General features: G+C 40.7%; 1 protein-coding gene across 1 annotated transcript in view; it reads right to left on the reverse strand.

The window, feature by feature from the left end:
• The window catches only part of POLE2 (DNA polymerase epsilon 2, accessory subunit), a 29,236-nt gene that overhangs the window by 17,110 nt on the left and 316 nt on the right, over positions 1–11,810 (reverse strand). The window contains exons 2-7 of the mRNA XM_019550986.1: positions 10,109–10,209; positions 7,793–7,868; positions 6,274–6,351; positions 4,437–4,530; positions 1,824–1,898; positions 787–870 (exon numbers count right to left, since the gene is read on the reverse strand). Coding sequence (XP_019406531.1) covers positions 787–870; positions 1,824–1,898; positions 4,437–4,530; positions 6,274–6,351; positions 7,793–7,868; positions 10,109–10,209 — 508 coding nt within the window. The remainder of the gene's footprint in view (positions 1–786; positions 871–1,823; positions 1,899–4,436; positions 4,531–6,273; positions 6,352–7,792; positions 7,869–10,108; positions 10,210–11,810) is intronic.

Here is an 11,810-nt window from a genome sequence, read left to right on the forward strand (position 1 = left end):
AACTATGAAACTAATCCATGAAAAACAAGCCAGTTCCCAAAACCAAGCCTTCAACTGTACAGCTCCGCCATTAGCCAAAATATTGTATTAGTGACAGAACCAGAGCTGTTTTAAGCATAGCACTCATATTTTATGGTTTTGGCCCCTATAAAGGAGAAAATACTTATTGAATTTAGTCAAGAGAAAGCATGTAGGTTATTTACATTTAGAAAACACTTCAGTTTCAATTTGACTAGAGCTTTGAAAAACACATATCAGAATAGGCTTCCAGCTTATGCATCTAGGAATGATTTAAACAAATGAGCTTATTTTTAAAACATTGTGAAATTAGAGAATCAGAACAACTTATCTGATAAAATATTTTATTTATAAGTTTACCCTTTAACTGCTGCAGAGAGAAGGTATTTTGATTTTTGTTTCTTCTCTAAATCAAATTGTGTATGCATATGCACTGAAAAGTTCACAAAAACATATTTCAAGGTTCTGTAGATAAAATTAAAATAGCTCTAATAACTGGTGATAACTTACTAATCAAATTTACATTAAGTTGATGTGTTCTGTATTCTGAAGAGAAAAATAATTATCCTCTTACATAAATTATTAATGCTTCCTAAGAAAGTGTCCTATTTAAAGGACTGGTGTTACGAAAGTCAGTGAGAGTTTTGCCATTTACCTAAGTAGGAACAAAATCAAGATATCAGTGATGTATTTAGGCCATCTCATAAAACTTCCGTAGTTTACTGAAAGCAGAGCAACTCAAAAGAGTCCCAATAAAGTATGACCTACCTCCTTCAGCTGGGTTATCATTCCTAGAACAATCACTTCCCCAATTTTAGCTGTATTGCCAAGCAGAGATTCTATTGTTTTAAGCTGGAAACAAAGACAGTAAATAAGAAGAGATTTAAATAATACCTTTCATAAACCTGTTCTTAAGTAAGGAAACTAAGTTGCTATATAGTGCATGCTGCAGCTTACATACTTAAGTTAGTTATTATATGGCTCGGACTTATTAGAAGCGTGAGGATACATTTCTCAGTGTCAAATACACAGAATTAAGGGGAGAAAACCTTTAAGCATGCATCAAAAATAAGGAAATAGGAGACATTTATTTAAAAAATGGACTAAAATGGAATACATTGGGCCAAATCCTGCCACTGAATAAATGTGTCAACAGTAGCAAGACAAGGTTATTTGGATAAATGTGATATCCTTTATTAGATCAACTAAATAGTTGAAAAAAAGTTATCTGCAAGCTTTTGGGCACAAACACCCATCTCAGGCATTGGGAGAATCTGCTGCTGTTAACAGTAACTGTGATGGTCTAAAGACCTAAGACAACAAGGTTCTTTGGGTAGAGGTGATCGCTTTTACTAGACCAACTAAATAGTTGGAAAAAAATGTTCTTTGCAAACTTTTGGGCACAAGCACCCTTCTTCAGACCTGAAGAAGGGCGTTTGTGCCCAAAAGCTTGCAAAGAACAGTTTTTTCCCAATTATTTTGTTGGTCTAATAAAAGATACCACCTCTACCTGAAGCTCCAATAGCTCTGAATTTGTGAACACAGTGCTTTTAAAAAGGAGAAATGGGTGGTAAAAAATAAGTATAATGGAAGCACTTCTCTTTGCTTCCTGTTAAAAGTCTGCTCTTTGTGCTGAATTGTGCCCAGTTATGAATTTTTCCATCACGCTGACCAAGACAATAATTAAACTCATCTTCACTTACTCTCCATATACTGGGATTAAAATGTAGGTACCAAGGGGGAATGTAACGTATCACATCATCCATCACATTCCTGTGTCACCCCAAGAAAATACTATTTTTTACCTGGAATTTGTTCCTGCTGTCATCAGGTTGAGCACCAATCACAGAGGGAGTAAACAACTCATGTCTACGAGTCCTCTAAATAAACCAAGATTAATGTAATCTAGTTAAAAATGATCACCACCAAAAAAGGATTCACTAGGAAAGTTATGCAAAATATTACCTTTATTCCATTTTAATCAACCACTTTTGATCTAGAGAACACAATACATTTAATTAAGGATTTACTTCCAAATAACAAACCATAACACCGACCAGTTAATGAAGCACAGGTTTGGGAGGTAACTTTTTAAAGCCATACAAGATGCGTCATTTATAATTAGGAGTCCCCAGTTGGGGAACAGGCCCCTCCCTATATGCTAAATGTTATATAGAGACCCATGTAAGAGAAGCAGTAAATGCATAAGGGGCTTATGTTTTAGAAAGTTAACCACAGACACGTTTGAACAACTGGGATTGACATTTACCACGCGACATTTTTTAAATTAAATTGCAAAGAGCATAAAGAAAATTTATCAGTATCACAGCATCATTCTTTGGTTTATATGGCCTGTATGCAGCTGAACATTTTTAAACGCTTGATGAAAATAAGCGTAGCAAAAAATAAATTCATTCCCCCCCTAAAAAAAATTCAAATAGTTTGCATCACATCACAAACCAAACCACATTAACAATCCACAGGTTAATGAATGCCAGACTAAAAATAAGTAAAATATTTCTCAATTTAAAGATTACCATATTTACTCAAATCCAAGATGATTACCCCCCACCCCCCGTCTTGGTTATGTGTACAGAGTGGAGGAAGGGGGGCAGGAGGCTGCTGCAGTTTGACTCCAGCCCTCCTCCTTCCCCCAGCTTGCCCTTGCAGCCTCTACCCCCTCTCCCCCTCCTTACAGTTGGGCACAGCTCCAGCTCCATTCACCCCTGGGGCATGGAGCATATGGAAACTTCATCTCCTGCCCAGCCAACCAGGAATGGTGCAGTTCTGACCCCAGGACACTGCTGCAGGGCCAGGCAAGGGCTGCATTTCCCTGTGCTCCATGCTTGGGGAATGGAACTAGGGCCATGTCTGACGGGGGTGGGGCAGAGGCTGTAAGAAGCAGGGGGGCAAAGGCTACAGGAGGCAGGCATGGGGGGGGCATGCAGCAGAGAGTATAGGCACCGTGGGTATGGGGTAAGGGGCAGGCTGCAGGAGGACGAAGTCAGGGTGGGGAAGAGACAACAAGGGACTCTCCCCACCCCAGCCGCCTGCCCGCTGCTTTCCCTGCTGTAGCTATGGGAGGGACTTAAGAGGACTTTCTAAAACTTAGATTCTATACCTGGAAAATTATAAACAAATTTATACATTTTCTATGTACAGAATCGAATTACTGGGGGGTCATCTTGGACTTAATTAAATCAGGTAATCTGTTCAGAGATCTGATAAACAAGAAGGAGCAGGTTCCATTGCCAAAGCCATCTACTGAAAACACCTTGCTTCCAGGATTCAATCACTATGAGGAAAATGGTCCCCAGTCTACTGCAAATATCATGATCTTGCCTATGAAAAATGATGGCCTCTGTTCCGTATCACCTAGAACCACACAGATGAGAACCAGTGTGTTGAGCTGTATTAAGTACAGTTCATGGAGCCTACAGAGTACACTCACATGCACAAATTTTCCTGATTCAGATTAGTCCATCTGCATTACTTAAAGCTTCCAATAAGTCCAAATGAAGCACGTTGTACGAGTCCCGTCAGGTGGTGACAGAGTGGATCCTGCACTACTAGCTGAAATTAGTTAGTAATTCTGGGACCTGTTATTACCAACCAAGGTGCAGGCTGCCATGTCATCTGGACATGAAGCTTGTTATTATCAGGCCATGGCCTCGAACTTGGGGCCTCAACCTGTCCAACATGGCTGCGCTTCCCAGGCTGCTACCCTATGGCTGATTGACAAAACTGATTCAAGATGGGCTGAAACCTCCAGCAGGGCCTAACCCCACCAGAGTGGCTGGTTGGCATCAGCCAATCTTCCACTTTCCCCATATAAACCCCTACACAGGAAGTGGAAGGGCAACAGGGCTCAACTCGAACCCAGACCACTTTGCTGCTCTCTTTGGCTTATGCTCTGACTCTCTGCTTGATCTCCTGGCCTCCGGACTTGGCCTGTTGCTAAACCCTGCTCCCAGACTGACCTATTGGCTTCCTAATCTGGCTTGTCCCTGGATTCTGCTCACTCCTCCTGACCCCGGTTGGTACCTTGATCCCCAATGGCCGCCCACAACCTGGCAGGTCAGTTATTTACAATTTCCCTTGAATTTTAAAAAGTTGAAGATAGATGCAGTTTGACACATTCAGCACTGACTGTTGTTATTCTGAATGCTATTCACGGTTTACTCTTTAAACATGACACTAAATAAGATACTGATACACATCAGAATCCCATAGGCTGCAAAATTTCAAAGGAAAGTCAATGCAATTTGGTATATATCCTGACTTTTATTAAGTTGACAACTAAGGGCGACACTAGCAGCCCACATCATTGATGCCTTGCTCTACGTATTATGATCTGTCTCAAAACGCTGCACTTCATTCTTGTCTTTCATTAAAAGAAGTCAAAACCTTTTTCTTACCTGATGCAATATAGTATATCGTTCACGAAACAACTCTGCTTTATCCCTGGCGGTTCCAAATAAATTTGGTGGAGGACAGCTGGTCATTGATAGACTGGAAAAAAATTTAAGTCATGCTTAAACCAGACACAATCAAAAAACAATAACGATTTATTAATCTAAATCTCTAAGGAAGTAGGAAATTACAGTTGTCAGCGTTATTACATATAATTATATTATTTGTGCAATGAGAGTTTTCTGCTAGAGATCTTTATGCTTATGCATAGTGACAATTACACTAATCTCCCTGTTTTTAACCTTGTCATCTTGCAGATCTACATTATGTCTTTCTAGTGGAATAGCATTTTCCAGAACTCCATTCTATAAATGGCTTAAATAAAGGTATTATCTTTCCTCTGATGTAACACGTTTTAATGGGACTCTCACATCCTCCTCCCCAACCTCTGAAGCTATAGAATGGGATTCAAAATTAGATTTCTACAGCAAACACGTAGAATGCTTTTACTAGTCCAGCAGAATCCTAAACTAAACCTAACAGAGTTGCACTTCAAAGGAAAATAGATATATTTTCTTCACAATGATCAGCTAACTGGAAAAAAAAAGATTATTATATGCTGTACCATAAGCAATGGATCTATAAAATTTATTAAAAATTAGACACAGAAAATAAACATTCATTCAGGCATGAAAGACATCTCATCTATGGAGATAGATTGAACATTACATGGACTTCTGCTGCTTTGTTCACCAAATATCACATAACAATATATAACTAACCATGTTTCCTGACTGCTAAACACATATAGCCTAGAGCCAATAGCATCATAGGCTGCACTATATGTTGTAACAGGACATAGAGATGAAAGCAGTGGACAAATTGGGGAGAATGCAAAAGGAAAGCAACAAAAATGATCAGAGGTCTAGAAAACAAGATGTGTGGAAAAGCTGGAAGAACTGGGAATATTTAGGTTAGAGAAGAAAAGACTGAGGGGATAGTGCTAGTCTTCAAAAACAAAATGGGTTGTTATAAAGAGGATGCTGCACAAGTCTGCTTTATCCATAAGGGGACAGGGCAAGTAGTAATGGGCTTAGATTGCGACAAGGGAGACTTAGGTTGGATATCAAGAGACCTTTTTCACTCTGAGGGTAGCTGAGAATTGCAAAAGTATGACTTGGAGACTGTGGAATTTACATTACTGAGTGTTTAAATGCAGACTGGACAAATATTTGTTTAGGACAGTTTAAAGCAGACAGAATCCTGACCTGAGGAGAGGGCTGGAGCAAGTGATATCTTGATGTCTTCCAGGCCTATTTTTCTATGATGTTATTGAAAGAGACTTGACGAACTTCTGGAACCAACTTCCAAGGGAAGTGGTGTTGGCTCCTACCCTGGGGGTCTTTAAGAAGAGAAGAGGCTTGATGGGATCCTACCTAGCTGGGATCATTTGAGCCCAGTTTTTTCTCCTGCCCTGGCAGGGGGTCAGACTTGAAGATCTATAAGGTCCCTTCTGACTCTACTTCTATGATTCTATGACCAGTAGTCCAAAAGTATCTATATACTTGCTTATCAATGTTTACCAAGATGATAAAGCAGGCTAACCTAATGAACCCATTCAATCGTGTATAGAAAATATAAATCCTACTTGGGGGAAAAACCTCTTCTGTCTCTCAAAAAAAGTTTGTTGTAATCAAAGTTCCATAAAAGCAGTGCTCCCACATCACCAATCGAAACGCCAGCAAGGATCCAAGAATAAGAGTTTTGAGAAAGCAACTTTAACCACACAAAAATGAAGACTTTATAAACAAGCAGGTGAAACTTAAGACAGGAAAGACTTACGGTAGAAACTTCTTCCTTTCTGAATTATAAATATAACGTGGAACATCAAAGGCCCCGATAATACTGAAAACGTTTTCTCTGAAATCACAATAATGTAAATCTTTATTTGAGGAAAAGTCTATTTCAAAGAACAGTTAATTTCAGTGTCCAACAGAAACATTCTCATATAAAAAACAAAACAAAAAAACAGCTAACTCTTACATCCTTCATCCCTTTCAGTTTCCTGCCCGCATCCCAGCCACTGTATCAGCTTATTTACAGAATTGTTGCGAATACATAACATGCTCTTTTCTTTCTTTCTTTATTATATTAGTACCTTCCTTGAAAATATATGAATGTTTAAATAGTGGCTACTAGGTATTTGTACATCTTATCAGAACATTTAAGAGAAACGTTATCCACCACGGAATTTACTGGTTGATCTCCATTCTCTAGTATATCTTGTTACCACATGGCAACTAGATCAACTTCAGAGTAGACAACAATTACACTGACCTTTAATGTCAGCAGTAACTGAAGCTTAAAAGCACAAAACATTCACTGACCAGAGAGAACTGCAGGAGTGTTGGTCCAACACACCTCCCTTATAGAGGCTTTGTCTTTATCATAACAGAATTCACAAGATCCAAACAGTTGGACCCTTTGGCCTATGGAGTTCTATGGGCCTCAGCAGGACTCTGCCATGAGGATCTAGCCCTACAGATTTCTTTTCAAAATCGAGGCCTAAACACACGTGAACTACTGTGCATGTGTTATACAACAGATGTGAAGGGGGGAAATAAATAAATAAATCACACACAAGCTATGTTTTTAAGGTGCTCATAAATAGGCAGAAAATAATATATTCATAGTCAAATGGGACCATGCCCACTTACATAGAAAGTATGAGTTACACTACTTTATTGACTGATTTAATATACTACCTGCTTTAGTTAGTTTGCATTGCTAGCCTCAAAACATTACAAATAAACGTTAAAACAATATTTATCTTACAGATGCACACAATGCTCTCAGTAGCCCAAATAATTAATACCACTTATTTATCTGAGCTTGAAAATGGGATATAGCTTTCAAAAGCTAGTAAGCCTAGTAAAAGCAAAATAAGTGGCCACTTGGGAAAAAACTGCTGTATAGTATTTCAAGATAAAAAAGATATGATAAGAAAAGCAGAAAAATAATACGACTGATTCTAATCAGAAGAAATCAAAGTTCAACGTAAGCACACACAGAAATAAAGGTAATTCCAAAAAAATGTCTATTTACGTATCTTCACAGATAATTATTCATATGCAAAAAAAAGCAATATCTTTTTAATTTCAGAATGCAAGAACTGCATTACAGTTCTCTCTCTCGGAACTGATTTCCAAAGAAAGAACATTACCAAGTTTTAAAAGCAAAACGGAGCAATTACTGCCTGCTTAGCACTACAGAAAGTGTCTGACATTTATTTCCTCAAGAAGAGAACCATTTCCTCCATCTACCATAAACATCAAATAAAAATAAATGCATGTCACCGTACATCGTTTCATCTAATGACTGGCTACATTCCTGGACTGCTGCTTCCACTGTGGATAGTTCAATCATATTGGTTGACACTGAAAAGAAGATTTCAGAAAATTAAAACTAGAGACTATGGAAAATGACAACCACCACATTAAGTAAGCTTCAAATATTTGATAAAAATGGCTCAATATTCTCTCTCACTCATCATCAGATAAATGTTTTACAAATAACTACGTTTTCAGGAAGTTACTGACATCCTAATTTTTCTATAGAAGATATCTACATGCTATTCACTAAATATCCATACCAGAAAACTATAACTCTACACAAAAGATCATACAGCAGCCATAGTTAATTTACTGAGAAATTAGAACAAGACTATTACAGTCAGTCCCTGTAAACTTCTCCAAGTATCCTACCAAACATCAGACTTGAGTTCTCATAATCTGCAGGCTCACTGTTCCAGAATCTTAGAATCAATCAACCGTAAGACTCCAGCCAGGTGCCTATCCAGTCTCCCCTTGTTAGAGGGGATTACTGTTACCCTTAATTTTTAGAGAGGTTAACACAATCTTGAAGTTAAATTGTACAGGATGTTCACTTGAGAACAGAATTAAAATATAAATACTGCCTCCCCAAGGGAAGAAGTGTACAGTTCGTTGGGTCTCAAAGGAAGCACCCAGGTCAAGATCCACAAAAGAATGAGGTAAGTAATACTCAGAGTCACCACACCTACCTATCAGGCTTCCAGAGAGGAACTCACAACTCCAAGCTAAGGGTCTTAGCACCCTGTACAATACACAGGGGGAATTAGGTGCCTAGGAATGGATGTGCAAGAATGCACCTTAGCAAGTCAATAGGAAATGCTGAAAAAAGTGGTTTGTCTGAAGTCACACTTCCTGCTGATCCCTCTGAAACTCTAAGTTAGGCACCTACGTGAGTTTAGAATTCGGAGCCCCAGACTCTTTGCTGGACTTAGGCTCCTCAGCTATCCACCCCTCTGGGTATGGCCGATTGGCGCCGTCTCAAAAAGAAAAAGGAAAAAAAAACCCGAACAGATGGTATGATGGTACCCATCTTTTACATAATAACATTGTGGGTACACCATATGCCCAAGAAGTGGGAAACCGGGGTCTGATGATCTCCTCACCCTGAGGGGGTTCAAACCTACATCTTCTGCCTCCCAGGGTAGTTTCCTAACCATCAGGCTACAATGGGGGACTTTCTACCCTTACTCTTGAAACTGGAATACTGTGCAGCAAAGAATGCAAGATTCATAGCACAAGGAAATAAAAGCAAGAGCATGACTTTGCAGCAATGAGGACTTTCCTCTGGGAACAGTGAATCCTGGATCTTGGGGCCCTGCTCCCAAGGCTATTGATGCATTTTACCCAGTAACTGATGAACATAACGCATAAAAATAGACTCTGAGCATGGCTACTGAACTGGGACCCTCAGAGGGCTTCAGTATAGGAACATCTAATTTGTGGATCCCAATCAGAGTTCGGCACAGCTCTACCAAGATTGTGGGAGTTCTGGGCATGCATAGAAAGATATTTCTTGTTATCTAGGAAGCTTTACTGGCAAAGACGTGGGTGTCTAGAGACTTTCACATGCTGAAGGGGTTAGGTGGGGGATTTATGGAGAGCACTTTTGGATTTAGGTAACTACATTTTGCCTAAATCACGTGGTAGATTTGGGCCCAAAATCTACTGGATTCATTTCTCAGCCACCATGAATGCTCCAGGCTATTTCAAGGCTTTAAATGTTACAGTTTCAGATGCAAAGACACAGGCACACACACACTAGTACTCAAATATATGGAAGTACTTAAAACGGAAATTGTAAAAAGCTACAATACAGTCTCAGTTGCCTTGTGATACAAGCTTTGGTCCTTCTAAGACAGTCAGAAGAAAGACCTGCTAAATTTTGTCAGTGGAAAGATTACGTTGGCTACTATCAACATGATAAACCTCGACATTCAGCAAAACAGGATGTCGTCAATAGATCTAAAATGACACCTTAGTGCAGCAGGGGCCAACATTTTTGGCAAGCACTGAGCTTCTCCCCCATGCTCTCCTCCCCACCCCGCCAAGTACCACTGATCTCCTTCCCCTGCCCAATCTGCTGTTCTCCTTTCTGCCCTATCTGCCACTGTGCTCCGTTCCCCAGGGCCTCAATCTGCCATGCTACCCATGTCATTTGTAGCACATGTGCCACAAGCTGGCCACCCCTGCCTCAGTGTGTAAGCTGCTAGGATGCTTATTTCTGTAAAACTAGTATGACTAGGGTAGAATGAAATTAGAAGGCATTGAAATAAATGGTTACTTACAAGGCTGTTTTTCAATAGCTTCAATGATGTTCTCGATGGCATCTTCCAGCTCCAATTCACCGACAGACTGAAGAGATTCGGTGAGATACTTAATGGCATCACTGGTGTACACAGAAAAGTTAGCCAAGAAAGGAAATGAATAGTCAGTAAACAAAATATGTACTTCACAGCACTACATTACTATAGCGTATCAGCTGATGTACATAAAATGTTATACAGCTTGTGGTTATTTGAAAGGAAAAGGGTGGAAACAACAAGCCTAGTCCTGCATCCTTATCAGTCAAAGAGTCTCTGAAATGAAATCCCTAAAAAAAACCCCCCAAAATATGAAGCAAAAGCCCTAGCAACCTGATCTGTGGGAAGATGCTCATACTATAATCTTGTCCTACCTCTTTCCCACCTCTCCAAACCCCGTGTGGACTTTTTAGAGAAGACTACTTCAAGTTTGACCTTTTATAAATAAAGTATCAGCTTTGGAAGAGTCTTCCGTTATTTAAATGTATAGGGTGCTAAGGCCATGGTGTAAATAAAATGTTCAGAACATTACCCAAATAATTTTCCTCTTAGTGTCTCTGCAATGCCAGAAGATAAAAGGTCAAAGAAACACACAATTATAGAAAATGAGGGTTGAAGGGGCCTCGGGAGGTCATATCTAGTCCAACCCTCTGCTCACAGCAGGACCAGCCCCAACTACATCATCCCAGCCCAAATTTTGTCAAACTGGGTCTTGAAAACCACCAAGGATGGAGACTGCACCACCTCTCTAGGTGACCTGTTCCAGTGCTTTACAGCAACAAGAGGAGGACCAGGGAAAAAGTGTGGGTCCTTTACTGAATCGGGGAGGCAACCTAGTGACAGATGATGTGGAAAAGGCTGAAGTGCCTTTCACCTCAGTTTTCACAAGCTACTGCACCAAGCAGCAGTTTGGGGAGGAGGTGAACAGCCTGCAGTGGTGGAAGAACAGGGTAGGGACTACTCAGAAAAGTCACTGTTCTCAGTGGGGACAGATGAAAGAGCAAGGAGCAATGGCTCAAGTTGCAGCAAGGGAAGTTTGGTTGGGATATGAGGAAGACCTCTCTTGTTAAGAAGATAGTAAAACACTAGAGCAGGTTACCTAGAGAGGTGGTGGACTCTCCATCCTTGGAGGCTTTTAAGACCCAGCTCAACAAAGCCCTAGCTGGGTTGATCTGCGTGGGGCTCGTCCTGCACTGAGGACGTGGTTGGACTAAATGACCCCTGGAGGTCCCTTCCAACCCACATTTTCTACAGTGCCCTAATTTCCAACCTCAGCTTCCCTTGCTGCAGCCAGAGCCCATTGCTCCTTGTCCTGCCACCTGCCCCCACCGAGACCAGCCCAGCTCCGTCCTCTTTGCAGCCCCCGGCAGGGAGGTGACGGCTGCTATTCGGTCCCCCTCGGTCTTCTCTTCTGCAGCCTCAGTCAGCCCAGGTCCCTCGGCCTCTCCCCCAGCCCCACGACCATTGTTGTTTCCTCCGCTGGATGTCTTTACACCCATTCTACGTAGGGAGGGGCAAAAACCATGAAAAAGATGAGAAGAAAAGCAGGAGAAGGCAATCAAGGGAAAGAAAAATACACGGGGAAAATATTCTCCGACTTGGACCAAATCCTAAAAAAAGGGGATCCCTTCCTCACACCCAGTCCCGCTGCTCCCTTGGGAAAGGAGCTGCGAGCCAGCCCCCCCCC

Source organism: Crocodylus porosus, unplaced genomic scaffold (genome assembly GCF_001723895.1).
Source record: "Crocodylus porosus isolate Cpor-Errol unplaced genomic scaffold, CroPor_comp1, whole genome shotgun sequence".
NCBI lineage: Eukaryota > Metazoa > Chordata > Crocodylia > Crocodylidae > Crocodylus > Crocodylus porosus.